This window comes from Aquarana catesbeiana, linkage group LG05, assembly GCF_042186555.1.
Source record: "Aquarana catesbeiana isolate 2022-GZ linkage group LG05, ASM4218655v1, whole genome shotgun sequence".
Classification (NCBI taxonomy): domain Eukaryota; kingdom Metazoa; phylum Chordata; class Amphibia; order Anura; family Ranidae; genus Aquarana; species Aquarana catesbeiana.
The window spans coordinates 414,505,084-414,524,080 of record NC_133328.1 but is presented as its reverse complement, the minus strand read 5'-3'; the positions used below and the strand labels follow the sequence as shown (position 1 = coordinate 414,524,080).

The window sequence follows — 18,997 nt, the reverse complement described above, 5'->3', positions numbered from 1 at the left end:
TCCACCGGGGGAACTTTCTCTGCAAGACACCAGCAAACAGCGGAGGGGATGGGTGGTTGTTTGATGCCCCGCCCCCCCCCCCCCCCAAAAAAAAACACCAGCCACCACCGATCTGAAGTTGCATCAAAGTTGCACTCCAAAGTCGTGCTACAAGTGTGAGTGTGAATTGAGCCTAAGGAAGAGAACTCGGGAATATTTCTCTCATAATGTGTTTCCTATTTTTCCTAGGAAGTTACATAAAGGCATTTTTAGGTTTCTGTTATTGACATGTCCCCTATTATATCTAAAAGTTGCTCTGAAGTCAGATGCGGCTGGAAATGATCGCTCTCTGCCGCCACCTGCTGGATTTCTGCACACGCGTCGCTCCATCCTCTAGTAGAGCCTGACTAGACCAGGCAGCCGCTTGCAGATCTGTAGAAGGACGGAATAGACAGCAGTATGGCGACGTCCAGTGTGCTTTTTCCGGGGCTGCATCCGATTGTGGTCCGGAGGGGATTACAGTGTTGTGCGACGGTGCTATGCCATGGCTCCCGTGTATTCGGTATCCCCGAACCAGCAACATCTGTCAGTCATTGCAGATACGTCCACTCATCGACCGGACTCTCCGCGAAGAGCTTTCTATACAAGTTCTCTTCTAAAAACAAGTGAGCACAGCGACACCTACAGGCCACTCAGGGGAAATGGCAGTGTGATGGGAAGAGTGCTGTGTGCAGGGCCATCAGCTAATACAGTACAAGTGTAGAGTTCTTGTATGACTTGGGACTCATGTACACAGGATTCGACTGGGTCCTATATATATACACATTCAGGGGCTTCTGAGTTGCTTCAAGATATTTTGATTTGCTTTTGCATTTACAGTGGCTTCTATGGAGTGGAAGATAATATTAGCTATACACAAAAGCCTGTGTACATGACCTTGCATACATGTTTATTCCTAATGTCTCCAGTCTGGCCTGTTTCATGCATTTTGAGTAATAAATGCTCACCTTCTAATACAAGAGCTGCTGCCCAACAAATCAGCAAAGCATCGTACCCTTTAGTTCTTATGTACACCGACACCTGGGGCTGTACAAAGTAAAAGTCTGTGTATTTCCCTACCAGGGATCCACAGGTGCTGCATTCATCCGCCCATAGAAATCAATATTCAGGTATACGCCTGTACTTGCACATACATGTGTACAGACAAACGACCCTGGATGAAGACTGTCTGCATCCAGGGGTGTACGTTTATGGCAAGCCATTGATTTATATGGGTGTCTGTACACCACACCTGTGGGTTCAGGGCAGAGAAATCTCAGACTCCTGCACCATCTTTCCGACACTAAGCTGGAGGGGGTTTGAATGGACTATGAACTTGTTGATCAGCACGCTCCTGGCCCATTCAAACTGCACATCCGTCTACTGCGGTGGAAGATGGGACTTGCCGTTTTCCCATTCACAGTTTCCTGTGAATGAATGATGAAGATGTGTGGGCGGAGCCCTGAACAACCATGCTGTTTTCAAAATATGCAATGGGTGGGGGGAGAGGATCCTCTTTGCTGACCTAACTCATCCAACCCTCCCTACATAACCCATTATGTGGCTGCCAGTGGAGCAACAAGGAATAGTATAGAGTGTCACTTAAGTGACCGCTCTGAGTCAGCTGTCAGCTTTTGTAGACACTATAACTTTTGGCAAGCCAATCAATATAGGCTTATTGCGATTTTATTTATTTTTTACCAACAATATGTAGAAGAATACATATCGGCTTAAACTGAGAAAAGATGTGCTTTTTAAAAAAAAAAAAAAAATGGTGATTTTTTTTTATAGCAAAAAGTACAAAATATTGTGTTTTTTTTTTTTTTTTTTTTTTTTTTTTTTTGTTTTTTTTTTGTTTTTTTCAAAAATGTCGCTCTTGTTTTGTTTATAGTGCAAACAATAAAAACCACAGAGGCGATCTAATACCAACAAATGAAAGCTCTGTTTGTGCGGAAAAAAGGACGTAAATTTTGTATGGGTGCAGCGTTGCACGACCGCGCAATTGTCAGTTAAAGCGACGCAGTGCTGAATCGCAAAAAATGGCCCAGTCATTCAGTAGCCAAATCTTCTGGGGCTGAAGTGGTTAATGCATTAGGGTAAAATACCCTCCATCTTTAAAGCCACTTTAAATCAATGGGGGTGAGGCTTGGGGTATCCAGCTCCTAGCTTTTCAAATTTGCCTGGGCGTGCCATGTGCCAGTAGATAAATCGTTCCAACTTAAGGGTCTTTCCCATCTGCTTCACACATTCAGAATTGGTGGGTGGGTCAGTTGATCTCCAGTGTATTAATATGAGCCTACATGCTTAAAACAGGGCCCCTGTAAAGGCCTTCCTTGTAATGGTTTGCAATTGTTAAAGTACCCAAGATGATTAAAATACATTAACCTCCCTGGCGGTTTTCCCGAGTGTGGCTCGGGGTTAAATTTCAGCACCATTAGTGGTAACCCCGAGCCACACTTGGGATTACATCTCAGGATCCTGGTGCGGTAAACTTACCTTGTCACCAGGATCCTGCGATGTCCCCCCGCTGTGTCTGCGGGCTCTGTCCTCCTCCCGAAGCCTCTCTGTGGGGGGGCTCCGTTCTCTGCGAGCGACGCACGGGGGGCGGAGCCTGGCGGCAAATTCAAAAAAGTGAAAATTCATAACACATACAGTACAATATATATAAACAGATGTATAAATAATCACTCTAAATGAGAAACATTAACACATCAAAGCGGCGCTATTCTCAATCACAAAACTATGACTGGTAAGTGAATGTCTCTGTTAGAAATGCTAAAAGCAGAATCTCAGCTAAGACACATAAAGTGAAACTTGGTGTGGAGTCTCCAGCTGGATATAACGAGTATGTGTAGCAGATCTGATGAGTGCACCATTCACCATCTGTTATGTCACCACGTGCTGCACACACCCCCGCAAGGGGTTCTAACTCACCAAAACCAAAAGGTTAATAAGCCTTGGATAGCATCCTCATTCCATCTCTCTCAAGGTCCACCAGGTAAGTAGTCAAAAGACATCAGCAGTATCCACATGTAGGAAAGAGACTCCACAAAGTCCAATACCGTTTTGATAATTTATTTAAAAGTCAAACAAACCAAATACAATAAAATAAACAAATCTATAGGCGCAGGGCCGTTCCAATATTATTCCTCCAGCTTTCGATCGGTTGGAGATACCTCTGGTAGCTTCTGCCAGGAACACAGGAGCAGGGTACGAGCTGGCCAGATGATACTAGCTAGACACAGCTAAAAGGTACTTCCTCCTTCCGGTTTCGGAAGCTTCGGGCTTGGAGCGCACTGCGTCGTGACGTAGTTCCGGTTGCCGTGGGGTCACGCCCTGACTAGTTTCGTCATCACGACTTTTTCGAAGACAGATTACAGTACTGTACGAAATCATTTCACATCCCTTTTGTCCCCAGTGCTTTGTCCAGTGCCTGCATGCAGTTTTATATGATATATACTATTCTTTCTGCCTGGAAACTGGAGATTGTCCATAGAAACCAAAAAGTGTACCTTTATGTCAAAAGTGGTTTTAGACCAGCTAGAAAACAGCAATAGTAAATTAGAACACTTGAAGAATTGAGCGATAGTGAATCCTGGGGAAATTTATTTTATTATTATATTATTATTTTTTATAATTATTTATATTTAATTATTATATTATAATTTATAATTTTGTGTTTTAAACTTCATCACGCCCAGGATATCTGCTAGACTCTTGGTGGACAGATTTATGTGTTATTGCTAAGAATTACAGGCCTACAATATAAAACGCCAAAATTTCTATGCAAAATAATTGTACCGATTTGAGACGCAAAAATCTGAAATAATCATACCGCCAGGGAGGTTAAGGTCCAATTGTAGTGATACTTGAAACAAGGGTGTTGTTATAATAAATACCTGTCCAGTAGATGTGTAATATTTTTGTTGAAATTATTGGTCTGGTGACAGGGTCTCTATAAAGTGATATTAATCCCCCATATTAAGCACATTCAGCAGCTAATTTAACCACTTCCGGACCGCAAACCATACATATACTGCAGCAGGGCAGCCCGACTGCGCAAGATCACGTACCCGTATGTGATTTTGTGCATGCGGTGTAGGGGGTGTGCGGAACTCCTGCTTTGATTGGACACAGCTGGAGCCAATCAGCTGTCATCGTGACCCGCTGATCTTTCTGTAAAGAGATGGATCAGCAGTGTGTAAACAAGGCAAACTGCTGATCTGTCAGGGAGGAAAGGAGAGATCGTTGTGTTTCAGCTAGGGTTGCCACCTTTTCTTCAAGCCAAACCCAAACACTTTAGCGCTGCACGCCAATTTATTTTAAGAGGGAACGCTGTGGACTCTGGTGTAAAGGAGAACTCTGATGTAAGGGGGTTTCTGCTCATCAAAGCTCCCACTTACTTTAAAGTTCCTAGCATTTCCCCTTAAATCGGGGATCCCAGAGTCCCCCTTATCTTAGTGTACACATTCGCTCAGAGGCAAGAGAGAAGGGAGGAAGGGGGATCAGACATTGGAAGGGAGGAAGGGGGATCAGACATTGGATGGTACGCCCAAGCACTGACACCTTTCATCCACAATATATCTGCCAGCTGCTGAGCTTTAAATCTCCAGCCCACGCATCCCTTTCCTGAGCACAGAATACCGGGGATTGGAGTGTGAGTGGGCAAACAGAGGGGTAAAGGCAGGAGGAGCAGAATGAGATCAAGCCCTCTTTCCTCTCCTGTCCATGTTTGGGGGTGGGCCTGTGCGCACACCTATGTACTTGGCGGTAATGGTACTCTGTTACTTGGGGAACCGCAGTCCATTCTCAAAAATGTGTCTGGGTTTCAGGAGGTCTGAAACCCGGACGGGTGGCAAGCCTAGTTTCAGCTAATATGAAACACAATCTCTCTTTTCCTCCACTCTGTCCCTCCCCCACGCAGTTAGAAAACACCTCCCAGGCACACACTTAACCCCTTGATCGTCCCTGGTGTTAACCCCCTCCCTGCCAGTGTCATTTATATAGTGACGGAGTATTTTTTTTTATCTTTTTTTATTTTATTTTTTTTAGCACTGATCACAGTGAACTAATTATGCTCGCAATCCAAGGAAATACTGTATTATGAAAATGAACTGTTCTCTTATGCTATAGACAGTTTTGCATTTTTTTTGTTCGATCAATTTCATTGATAAGGGGCAGCAACTTGCACAGTGTATGGAGAGACCCATAGACAAAAGGCTGTTTATAGAGGAATGAGATGACGTATGGGACATATTTATAAAGCAGCAATTGTGACTTTCACCAACCATTCTCTGGTGGAGAATCAATCACTGTCATTTAAATCACATGGAGCTGGAAGTTTCATCTGAGAATGTTTGTGGAATGTCAGGTGCTTTGCTTTTATACAGTAAGTATTTGCACAAGTATCGGTACTCGTGCAAATGCACCGATACCTGAAACAGATACTTTCAGGCTCGGTTCTTTAAGCTGTCAGTGGGTCTCCCCAGTGTTAAAGAAGTCCGGTAATTGGAGCTGTCAAAAAAAAAAAAAAGAGGCCAGCAATGTTTATTAACAACATTGCTCAGCCCTGAAACACTAAAATAAAAAGAAACATTGTTTCTTTTTGTATATTTCTGTTTCTTCATCTGCAGATCAAAGGGATGAACAAATGTTCCTCTGTTTAACCCCTTAAAAACCCCTAATTTACTCTAATCAGTCTTAATTAACTCCCTATTCTCCTCCATTTAATTATTATTCTCATGCTTTTTTTTCTTTTGTTCATGTCTATTTTATAAACGATAAACAATTAAAACTTTTTTTTGTTTGCTTTGTTAGTTAATATTTGTATACATATATATTAACATATATTTACAAATTTCACATTGAAAAAGCGCTACATTAAAAAAAAAAAAAAAAACAATTTATTTAATTTGTAAATAACTTTTAATTGCTTTGTACTATTGCTGACAGCTGAAGTTAAAACAAAACAGTTGCGGTAGGTATCGGTAATTGGTATCGGCGAGTACTAAAAAAAAAAAAAAAATATTGGTATTTGTATTTGTACTCATTATAAAAAAAAATGGTATCGGTGCATCCCTACACGAGTCAGACAGCAGCATCTTTTATGTCCTGATTATCTTTTTACACCTCAGGAGGAAATGATCCATGAAAGTACCATCGCATTTCACATTTATTGTAGAGGATGTAAAATTGTGGTCCTTTTGTGTGATTTTTTTTGCCTTTCGTGTGAGAACTAGGCCTGTGTGATGTTTGACAAACCTGAAATATGTGTGCATTTTTATTACGTGTTAAAGCATTTGTCTTTCTTAAACAGAAAAAGACTTTGGCATGAGGACACTTGGCATCTTCCCATGGTATGTACTGTGTTGATGCCTTATTTCAGTTTTATTTTTACAAGCTATTTATACCATTATGCATTTATGGTGTGTTACATGTAAAATAATGTACAGTTGTGTTACTTAGGTTGTATACACAACATATTTCTTATATTATTCATGCCTAATAACTTTGGGGGAATGTTAATGAGAGCTCTGCCTTTAAAAATTAACTCCTTTTGTTGAGAAAGCATCAAACCCTTTTGGGTGATCAATGTACAGTAATGAGTCCCCTACATACAAACGTTCAACTTGCAAACGTGTTTACACATTTTTTTTTTTCTTTTTGTTTAACTCAGCTGGCTGAACGAAAAAAAAAAAAACCTGACAGATCGCTGTACCAACACAAGCAATATTGGGGCAGCGATCTCCCCTGCTGTGCTATTGTGTTCTGACAGGGGGATGCCCCTCGCCAGAACACACTGATCAGCGCTCACAGCCTTTGTCTGCAGGCGCTGATCTTTGTTGGACTTATGAACGAGCTTTGGAACGGAACTTGTTCATAAGTAAGGGACTTTACTGTACATTGCCAGGATTTTAACGGCTTGCCGACCAGCTGCCGTCATACTGCAGCAGGTCGGCACTCCTGCACAAAACCGCCGTAAGTGTATGTCGGTGTTTGCACAGGAGATAGCGGGCGCGTGCCTGCCACAAGCGGCGGGAGCGTCCTGGCGTACTAGATGTCCGCCTGCGATCGCGGTGTACAGAGGCAGAAGGGGGAACTGCCTATGTAAACAAGTTACAATCCCTTCTTTTTCCAGTGATCGGGAACAGCAATCTCTGTCATGTCCCTGGTAGCCCATCCCCTCTACAGTTAGAACACACCCAGGGAACACACTTAACCTCTTGATCGCCCCCTAGTGTTAACCCCTTCCCTACCAGTGTCATTTTTACATTTATCAGTGCATTTTTATAGCACTGATCAATGTAATGTCACTGGTCCCCAAAAAGTGTCATTTGGGGTCAGATTTGTCCGCCGCAATGTTGTAGTCCCGCTTAAAATTGCAGATCGCCGCCATTACCAGTAAAAACAATTAAAAAAAAATAAAAGTCCCTAAAATCTATCCCACAATTTGTAGATGGGATAATTTTGTGCAAGCCAATCAATATACGCCTATTGCGATTATTTACCAGAAATATGTAGAAGAATATATATCTGCCTAAACTGATGAATAAATTTGTTTTTTTATACATTTTTTTGGGATATGTATTATAGCAGAAAGTTAAAAAATTTTTTTTTTCCAAAATTGTCGCTCTTTGTTTATCGCGCAAAAAAAAAAAAAAAAAAAAAAAACGCTAGAGGTGATCAAATACCACCAAAAGAAAGCTCTATTTGTGGGAAAAAATTTGTTTGGTTACAGCGTCGCACGACTGTGCAATTGTCAGTTAAACAATGCAGTGCTGTATTGCAAAAAATGGCCTGGTCTTTAAGGGGCAAATCCTTCCGGGGCTGAAGTTGTTAAAGCCCAACTCAGGGCAGCTAAAAAATTCTCTTGCAGTGGGGCTGTGCCCATACTGCAAAGGGTAATAACTGGTTTAGGTCAAGGTTAACAAAAAAGAAAATTTACTTACCCGATCCTCCATCCTTCCCTGCAGCTAGACTGGTCCCCTCAGCGCCTCCAGCCCCATGCTCTAGCGGTTTAGGATTCTGACATCATCAAGACCAAAGCATGGTCCATAGACCTGCACTGGATATGTTGACGCTGAGGTACAGTACACCGCTAGAGCATAGTGGAACGCCATCTGCCAGGGGAGTGAGGGATTAGGTAAGTTAGAATGTTTCTCCTCTACCCTAGACAAAGCCAACAACTAACCCTTGCAGTGGGGCTGCACCCGATAATTAAATATTTTCTCTGAGTTGGGCTTTAACCACTTCCCCTCTCACACCTGTTCACCCCCCTAAGGACCAGAGCAATTTTTACGATTCTGCTATGGACCGGTTTATTTCACAATACGTTTGTCGATACTTAAAGAGGAGTTCCGGCCTGTACAAAAAAAATACAAATACTGTAGCTGCTGACTTTTAATATAAGGACACGTCTCTGTCTAGGGAACCCACGATATTGGCATCCCAAGCTGATCCGTCCATCTGCTCTGGGTGCAGGCACCAGCATCTTCACTAAGGGAAGCAGGAAGTGAAGCCTTGAGGCTTCGCAGCCTGTTTCCTACTGCTCATGCGTGAGTCGCGCTGCGCTTTCTGAATGGTCCCGCTATTTTCTGGGACCTGTGGGTCTCCTAGAAGGCAGCGGGGGGGGGGGCTGGAAATTTCGTAGATTGCCGCACATCGATTGCGGTGACCTTACCTGGAAGTGGGAGCAGGTACCTGCTTCTGACAGGTATCCGCTCCCCCACTAAAGGTACCAAATGTGGCAGCAGAGGAAGCTAACAAGCGGAGCTTCCCCTTTTAAGATAACAAGGTATTACATATATTATTGTGTGGGTTTTTTTTTTTTTTTTTTTAAGGACAAACAAGACTTTCTTTCTCAGATATTGTTTTGCAAAAACTATTTATTTTTCACAATCCTTAGACAATAAAGCCTAATGAAACTAAACAAAACACACTTTCTTAGGGGTGAACCGAATGGAAATTTTGGTGCCGAAACCGAAAGTGAAGGAGGATGCACTAGGCCGAAAACCGATACCAAAAAAATTACAGTTTTTAAAAAATATTTATATTTTGATAAACAAGTGTATTTAACTTTTTAATTAATATCAATCATTTAAATTAATATAAATTTATTGTTGGCCATTATTGGCACCTTTAGTGCAAGAAAACCTCAAGAAAAATGCAGTCTGCAGTCTCTAACCATCTCTTGTATCATGTCCCCAGTCTCTCTAACCATCTCTTGTATCATGTCCCCAGTCTCTCTAACCATCTCTTGTATCATGTCCCCAGTCTCTCTAGCCATTTCTTGTATCATGTCCCCAGTCTCTCTATCCATTTCTTGTATCATGTTCCCAGTCTCTCTAGCCATCTCTTGTATCATGTCCCCAGTCTCTCTAACCATCTCTTGTATCATGTCCCCAGTCTCTCTAACCATCTCTTGTATCATGTCCCCAGTCTCTCTAACCATCTCTTGCATCATGTCCCCAGTCTCTCTAACCATCTCTTGTATCATGTCTGCTATAACTATAAGCAGCATTTCCATTCGGTGCACCTCCAGCAGATATGATACAGAAGACGGCCAGAGACTGCAGACATGGTACAAGAGATCAATGCAGCCTCATTAGTGTCCATCAAATGCAGCTTCACCAGTGCCTGTCAGATGCAGCAGCCTGCCTGTGCCTGTCAGATGCAGCAGCCTGCCTGTGCCCGTAATGCAGCCTCACCAGTGCCTATGCCCATCAGATGCCGTAGCCTGCCTGTGCCCGTCATGCAGCCTCACCAATGCCTGTGCTCATCGGATGCAGTAGCCTGCCTGTGCCCGTCATGCAGCCTCAACCAGTGCCTGTGCTCATCGGATGCAGTAGCCTGCCTGTGGCCATCATGCAGCCTCACCAGTGCCTGTGTCCATCAGATACAACAGCCTGCCTGTATCTGGAGCAGAGCGGCGATCTCCGTGTGTCACGGAGCTGGATTTGGATTGCCCGGGCCGCCGTAAAAATGTCCCGCCTCCTGTGATCACATCACACTTATTCAATGTCCTGCCATTCGATCAGTGTGCTGTCTATCACAGGAGGTGGGACATTGTTACTACGGCCAGGACAATTCAGCTCCTTAACACAGGGAGATCGCTGCTCTGCAATGAGGGGAGGAGGAAGGACGTGGACATGTGCGATTATCGGCTTTTTTTTTTTCTTTCGGCAACATGCCGAAAACACAATTTTCGACCGCTGAAATTTTGGTGCATCTCTACACCCTTCCTTTTTTTTTTTTTTTGTCCAGTGTTAGTTTAAGTCCTGGTTCACACTGTTTCGGTGCAGCAAACTGCTTGTGAGTCAGACAGGAATCGCACCGCATTCCTGTTCAAATCCCATGCAATTCTTTGCAGTGCGATTTAAGACATTCATTTTGTATAATTCTAATCGCACCACACCCATGCAGGCACTGGGATCTGTTCCGTACTGGGATTGGATCGCATCGGTGTTCACACCCATGCAATTTAACTGTTTTTGGGGTGTCATTACACCCGCAGCGGTTCTCATGAACGGAGTGCGATCGGAATGCAGTGTGGGAAACGCACAGGAATCACTGCGGCTCCCACACTGCATCAGTGAGAACTGGCACACCGATAAATAAAAGTTATTTACAAATGAAATTAAAGTGTGTGTGGTTTGTTTGTTTGTTTTTTTTATGTTTTGTTTTATTTATTTTTTTTTAGTTATTTTGTGCTTTAAAGTGATTTTAAAGGCTGTGTTTTTTTTTTTTTTTTTTTTTAAATAACAAACATGTTATACTTACCTCCTCTGTGCAGTTGGTTTTGCACAGAGCAGCCTGGATCCTCTTCTTCTCGGGTCCCTCTTTGCTGCTCCTGGCCCCTCCCTACTTTTGAGTGCCCCTCAGCCAGCAGTTTGCTACAGGGGGCACCCAAGCCGAGTCAGAGCTCCGTGTATTCATTTTTTACATTCCCATTAAGGTATCTTGTAAATAGCTTAGCATTATATAATATGCATCTTTTTCTCTTCACAGAAGCAGGGTTTACAGCATATTGTAAATATTTCAGTATAGTTTCACATCTCTGAGAGTGGGGAACATGTGCAAAATCACACGCGTTCCCCACTCAGAGAAAAGCGCTGCGCTTTTGCAGATGGGTGGAAGTGTTACAGTACCATGTGATTCAGTGCAGTTCTATTTAAAGAAAAAAGGGCCAGGGACGTCTTTCCCCACATTTCTCTCTTGTAAGGCAGCCCATTGAAATGTTTGGGCTGCTCTACCCACGATCACACCCACGATCACACACACGCATACATGTGAACAGAGTTTTAAGCAAGCAGTAGAATGCAGAATCAACATGTCCTGGCTGAGCTAAAATCTATGCATAACTTATATCCTCTGTTGGGTTTAAATTACTGATGATTTTGTCCTCATGCACACAGGAAGTTTATTTAAAGGAGTTGTAAACCCTCAAGGTTTTTCACCTTAAAACCTCCTGTGCTGCAGCTGCCCCCCCTTTTTCCTACCTGAACCCGATTGTTACAGCGACGAGCACAGCAGCTCCTGCTGCTGCCTTGGGTCCTCATTGGATAGATTGATAGCAGTGGGAGCCATTGGCTGCTGCAGCTGTCAATTAATTCCAGTGACACGGGGACGGGCCGAGTCCTGTCTGTGTCAATAGATGCAGCAGCAGGACTCAGGAGCACGTCCGCACGAGTGCCCCCATGGAAAGCTTCTCTCAATGAAGCAAAGGAGCGCCGCCGGGGGACCCTAGAAAAGGAGGATCAGGGCTGCTTTGTGCAAAACTCTTGCACAGTGCAGGTAAGTTTAACATGTTAGGTTTTTTTTTTTTTTTTTTTTTGTTATTTTAAATAACAAACCTTTACAGTCACTTGAACTCACCTAGAAGCCAGCAGCGTTTTTTTGCAGAATAAATGCCTGACGCCTGTAAAAGTGTCTAAAGCTTTTATGTATTTTATTGGGATTTTATGTGATAGACCAACACAAAATGGCACATAATTGTGAAGTGGAAGGAAAATAATAAATGGTTTTCAAGTTTTCAATTTTTTTTTTACAAATATGTGAAAAGTGTGGGGTACATTTGTATTCAGCCCCCTGAGTCGATACTTTGTAGAACCACCTTTCGCTGCAATTACAGCTGCAAGTCTCTTTGGGGATGTCTCTACCAGCTTTGTTTTCAAATTCCTCTTTATTGAATATTTTTTTTAAAAAAAGGAAAACAAGCACTATAGTTTATATATCATATCATGACATTTTCAGTAAATGCATATATAAATATCGTTTATGTCATAAATAGTCTTCATATCTTCCACTCTGCTTCACTATTTCTTATTATTCCTACCATTCAACTTCCATAATTACCCATACACCCAATCATAAAAAAAACCCTTCTTAGCCCATTTCCCCCCCCTTACACATATTTTATCATTTCTTTTGAGAACCAAAACTCATCCAATTTTTGCCATATTTCTGGCATTTTGCTTATTATGTACCCTTCTTCTCTTATCTGTTTTTCCATATATTGAATTTCGTTCATCTCACATATCCATTCCGCTATTGTTGGACCCTTTTCCTTTCTCCAATGTCATGCTATTAATGTCCTACCTGCAGATGTCATATGATGAAGAATATCTGATCTAATTATCTTTATTGAGTCTGATGTCAGAGAAAATAATGCAATTTCCATACTTGGGTTCATTTCTACACCTGACACTTTCTGATAGATCTCAAATATCCCAAAATTTTCTTACCCCCTGACAGCCGTACCATATATGATCCAATGTCCCTCTTCTCTACCAGCTTTGCACATCTAGAGTGACATTTTTGTGGGGTATTGGAGTAAAGGGGGCCGAATGCAAAAGCACGCCACACGTTTCACATATTTATTTGTAAAAAATTTTGAAAACCATTTATCATTTTTCTTCCACATCACAATTATGTGCCACTTTGTGTTGGTCTGTCACATAAAATCCCAATAAAATACGTTTGTTTTTGGTTGTAACATGATAAAATTTGGAAAATTTCAAGGGGTATGAATACTTTTTCAAGGCACTGTAAGTGCATGGACACGTAGGCTAACATGGAGGGGCGTTTAGAGGCAGGGAAAAAAATGCCTGACGCCCCTACGATCAGCATCCATTGGCCTTTCACTAACTGTAGAAGGCCATTATTTTAAGACTAAACACTCCTATCTTACAAGGGACAGTGAGGTACATTATTTACACTACTTCTTTGGAAGGTGCTTTGTAAGGATAGTCAAAAGTGGTTTTCTTCAAAGGGTTGTGGCATACCTGAAATATGTATGCATTTAGAAAACTAGAGTAAGTCGCATCCACACGATCATAAACCTTTTTTTACATACCTCAGCAACTCCTCAGACCTCTTGTTTGGTTAGGTCATTTCTGTCAACCTCCTCCTGGGGGTCCAGAGAAGAGGAACTGCATCAGCAGTCTGGGGCTCTTTACCATTAAAAAGAAGAACATCTGTCAAGAGTCTTATTACCTGAGAGCCAAGGTCCATTTTATCGAAGTTAGCTGGCTGAGAGTGCCATTATCATTAATTGGGGGCAGCATGGTCAAATATGATACCGCTGTTATCATACTAACCATTCTTCATTTAATTTAAAATGAAAAAATAAACAAGCTTTGGCTGGAGGTTTTATTATTTGGAAGAACTGCATATCATTTTTTATTATACAAACAGAAGAATATAATCTTTATTGACTAGGCATAGCAATTTTTTGATTTTCCATCAGATATATTTTCTTGTGTTCTGCATATATTTAGCTGGCTTCAGTGCCTATTTTGTGTTTGCTTGTAGGAAAACAAGCCACCTGGTTTACTGGCCTTGATGAAACAGCAGAAGGCAGAAAAGAAAGAAAATAATATTCGTATAAAGACTCTTAATGTGATCCTGTATGATGCATTAACCAGCTTGCTGGGTACATCAGAAGTTAGCGATGAGGTTCCTGAATTGTGTATTGAACTATCAAAGGTATTGTAAATGACTCTCATATTCCTGATTAGTGTGTGTCACTTTTCTTTTGATTTCTCACCCATTTGTAATCTTTGAATGACTTTGCTTTTGTATGTTTTATGTTGTAGGTATCTGTATCTGCAGACTTTTCAGTCTGTCGAGCTTACTGGTTAAGCAGTGGCAGCAAAGACACTGATGCTGAAATAGAGAAAGTACTTCAGAAGTATGCTCCACGGTTTAGGTATTTGCAATTTCCTTTAAGTAACCTGTTCACTTGATAAAAAAATCTAGTAATTCTACAATGTAATCTAGCCACACTTTCTATGGTTAGGGTGTAGTTCCTACTAGTAGCATGCTCTATATGTTAAGAAGATGTGTGGAAGAATGCTGAGGTATAGATATCCAAAACATTAAGGGTTTTTTTACTTTTAAAAATAAACTGATAAAGTCCCTTGAGTTTGTGGCTGCACATAAAATCACCTCTGGACCTCAAGGGTTAAGAATGTTTCTTGACCACTTCCATGACACTGAGAATGTTGGTAGAATGCTGAATTCTAGGTATGGGGTTTTTTTTTTTTTTTGTTTTTTTTTTTGCATAGCTACTTTGGTCCAGCTTGAACCATACGAATTTCCAAGCTGGAGAAACCCTGTAGAAGCACAGAACCACTGTAGTAGCCTTGCTGTCTTTCAGGTCCTGCGGAGGTTGTGATATCACCGCTCTGCCTCTCCACCTTGTCCAACCAGAGAATGCTTTGCGTTCATTGAGAAAAATGCAAGTCTTTCCTCTGAATGGCACCTGTGCCGAGCAAGAAACTCCTCTGGTTTCTAAGCTGTGGGGTAGCCGCTTGGCGCAAGATCCAGAAAACAGGGAGGACCATTGTGGTAGTGGCAGCTGCTGCATTGATTGTCCTCTTCCACAGGGATCTGCTAGGTGTGGAATATGTATATTTATGTTGGTCCAATCCGGACTAATGTAACTATACAAAAAAACATACCTGGAATTCAGCTTTAAGTAAGTTGGGAATACTTCCAATGCCCATAATAGGCAGACTGAGCTACAGTAATTAGAAACAGATGTTTTAAAGTATGGATCCCGGCAATGTGGCCATTACATCCATATCTTAAAGTTGAAGTTTAAAATGCTTATATTTTGCCTTCCCTTCTTCCCCCCCCCCCCCCTTTGTCCCTCCTTAACATGCCAATAACATTTTTTTGAATTAAAACCATTTAGTTTGCATTACACGCTTTATTTTAGACCCAGTGATGTCAACACTGGGTCTCTATGCTTCTTTATGCTTTGCAGTCAGGTTATGGCTATGGGAAGGGCAAGCAGTGGGCTGGCACTTAGGGAAGAGTACTGGAAATATCAAAATACCTTGATGGCTGGATGTAAGTCTAGAGGAGTGGGTGTTTTAGCAAGTAATACGAACCTGTGCTGCTGAGCTTCCGTTATTGAAATAACTAGAAACCAGTGAGTGAATGGGGGAGATGTTGCTGGATATCCTCCATCCAGAAAATGAGACCAGTTCTATCTAACATGAAGCTTACAGTGTGCATTGGAATTAGACTAAGCAATTTCAGTACAGTAATGGCGCCTATAGAACTGTGCCGTACTCGCTGGAGTTCAGCATTCATTTTAGTGAAGTTAGTGGATGGATTGATCTTTGTGATGTTCATGTGGACAAAGTGCCTTCCTACTCTCACGATTGTGTTCCTTTCAGACACCCATTTGCTAATGAAATATGATGTTTAATAAAAAAGTGCATCTACTATGCTGTAACAGCAAAAGAGTGTTCATAAAAAAAGGTGGAAGAGTAAGTGTACCAAAGTAACCAGACTAACCCACTCCCAGCACTTATGCTACAATTCTAAGATGTATAAAATTATAGCAGCTACTATACACAAGAAGATATAAAATACAATATGCTAATTAAAAACCAGCATTAGCAGCACTTCAGAATTCCAATAAACAAAGTCCATGAATCCAGTAAATCTGTATAATCAGAAACGATCAACACAGTTCATCAATATGTGGCCTAAACAGCATATATTCGTAATAGTCGACCGTCACCACACCTCGTGCGTTATGCCCCTATGGTAATGGACTCACCAGAAAAAAGATAAATAAATGCCCGTCTTAATCATTCCTGGGGCTCCAAGATCCGTGCTTCAATCTACATGTCACTCATGACAAAAGTTACATATGCATAGCGTAATTCCATAAATAAAGTTTAATAGTTAAATCCGCATGCCCTTTACAAGATTCAAAAGATTAGTTTAAAAGGCATTTAGAACATTTAAACAGTCCTTGTCGTGTTCAGTCAGAACTCTCGCTGCCAGATGAATTTCTCACAAAGTGGTGTACCCGGGTTGAGTTCAGCGCTGATGGACAGACTGGATGGCTGCTTGGTCACACTCTGACGCGTTTCGTCATCACTTCATCAGAGGGCATCAACTCGGGTACGCCGCTCTGTGAGCAATTCATCTGGCGGTGAGAGTTCAGACTGAACACGATAAGGACTGTTTAAATGTTCTAAATGCCTTTTAAACTAATCTTTTTTTGTAAGTGCATCTTGTAAGGGGGATGGGGATTTAACTATTAAACTTTATTTATGGAATTACGCTATGTATATATCTTTTGTCATGAGTGACATGTAGATGGAAGCACGCATCTTGGAGCCCCAGGAATGATTAAGACGGGCAATTATTTATCTTTTTTTCTGGTGAGTCCATTACCATAGGGGGATAACGCACGAGGTGTGGTGACGGTCGACTATTAAGAATATATGCCGTTTAGGTCACATATGGATGAACTGTGTCGATTGTTTCTGATTATACAGTTTTACTGGATTCATGGACTTTATGTTTATTGGAATTCTGAAGCGCTGCTAATGCTGATTTTTAATTAGCATATTGTATTTTATAACAAAAGAGTGTTGATAGTCTATGCTCTGTTCCGCATCATATGACTGCTCAATAGGGGAAGTGTACTCATAAGTCTGCATTACACCTTAAGCCATTCCGCATGCACGAGGCCATTCTCACTCCCCAATATACCAGAAGAAAATCCTGTTATTTTTATACTAGCCTTGCCTATAAAGCTGGTAGAGTTTTGTCCACGTCTAAGTGACCTCGCCCCTCGGTTCGAAGATCTTCCCGATCATGCTACACCAGGAGGAGGAGTCTGCAGAGCTAGAGACATAGACTAAACCTGCAGAACTTGCAGGGAAGTTTTGGGGAGGCAGGTCACTCAGACAGAGCCAGCCAGCTTGGGCAACCACTTTCCTCTACGAGAAATGTTCTTGCTACAACAGTTATCATGCAGTATTTTCGAAATAATTTACAGAACTGGGGACTACTTAAGATGTATAATAAAGTTGGAGCATTTGCTTCTATTTAAAAATCAAAACCTGGACAACATCTTTAAGCAAGCCCCAGCATTAGGGCAGTTCAAGTAGCTATGCCAATCCAGTATAGAGAAAACTGTTTTCCAGCAATATGTCTGCAGTGTACAATAGTGCCGCTGTATACTGTGGATATGCATCCTGAAAACTCACATTGGCTCTTTACTGTCAGCTTATGGAATCCAGGAGGCAATAACAAAACCAGAAATCTATACTCAATACAGTACTGTGTAAAAGTTTTAAGCAGGTGTGAAAACATGCTTTCAGAAATAGAACTTTTAATCATTTTGGAATGGAAAATGGAATGTAAATGAACAGAAATCAAATCAATAATTGGTGTGACCACCCTATTGCCTTCAAGACAGTATCAATTCTAGGTACACTCGCACATAGTTTTTGAAGGAATTCGGCAGCTAAGTTGTTCCGGACATCTTGGAGAACTAAGCATAGATCCTCTGGGGATGTAGGCTGCCTTAAATCCTTCTGTATCTTCATTTAATACCAGACTTGATGTTGAGATCAGGTCTCTGTGGGGGGGCCAAACCATCAATTCTAGGATTCCTTGTCCTTTACACTGACGATAGTTGTTAATGACTTTGGCTGTATGTTTGGGGTAATTTTCCTGCTGCAGAATAAATTTGGGGCCAATCGCATGCCTCCCTGATGGTATGGTATCTGTTTGAATTTCTCAGCATTGAGGACACAATTGATACTGACCAAATCTCCAACTCTTTTTGCAGAAATGCAGCCGCAAACTTGCAAGGTACCTCCACCATGTATCACTGTTGCCTGTAGACACTTATTGTACACAATATTGTACCGCTCTCCAGTCCTTCACTAAAAAAAACTGCCCCTTGCTACAGCCAAATATTTCAAATTTTGACTCATCAGTCCAGAGCACCTGCTGCTATTTCCTGCACCCCAGTTCCTATGTTTGAAGGCATAGGATGTGGAAACAAGGCTAAGTGACTCAATTATGCATTCCTAATTTACAGAGTTTTTTCACACCTGACTAAACCCTTTGCACAGTACTGTATATATTAAAAGAGAGTGTGTTTGTGGATTTACTAATTTGTTATAAACAAGTATATACTGAAATTATAGCCTTCTTTTGTAACTGTTATGACAAAAGGACATACGTATTGGGGTTGTTTTACTAAAACTGGAGAGTGCAGAATTTGGTGCAGCTGTGCATGGTAGCCAATCGGCTTATAAATTCAGCTTTTTTAACTAGGCTGGCCATACACGATGCAAATTTCTTTTCTGCAACTACGGGTTGTAGGAAAGAAATTTGCACGATTCCCCCATTAACACAGGCAGTCTTGACATGGGAATCAGCAATTGTGCTCTCACGGCAGGGAAAGCCGTCCCCCCCGGGAGAAGACAGTGATTATCGCTAGCCGTTATAGCAGCCACTAGCGATAATCCCAAGAGAATCTGGCAAGCTGGTTGTACCCAATTTGATCAATCGATAAACTTGGTACATTCAACCTGCCCAATAACAGTTCTAATCTCCGCCAGTTCCTGCTGAACTGGACGAGATTTAAATCATGCATGGCGGGCCTCAAACTTTTTATAAAAGAACCTGCAAGCTGATTGGTTTCTAT

The 18,997-nt window shown here is 41.7% G+C and overlaps 1 protein-coding gene across 1 annotated transcript in view; it reads left to right on the top strand.

Annotated features, from left to right (window-relative positions):
* Positions 1-358: 358 nt before the first annotated feature.
* Positions 359-18,997, top strand: part of RBFA (ribosome binding factor A) — a 40,737-nt gene continuing 22,098 nt past the window's right edge. The window contains exons 1-4 of the mRNA XM_073631184.1: positions 359-644; positions 6,335-6,374; positions 13,831-14,004; positions 14,115-14,227. Coding sequence (XP_073487285.1) covers positions 439-644; positions 6,335-6,374; positions 13,831-14,004; positions 14,115-14,227 — 533 coding nt within the window. The 5' untranslated portion in view covers positions 359-438. The remainder of the gene's footprint in view (positions 645-6,334; positions 6,375-13,830; positions 14,005-14,114; positions 14,228-18,997) is intronic.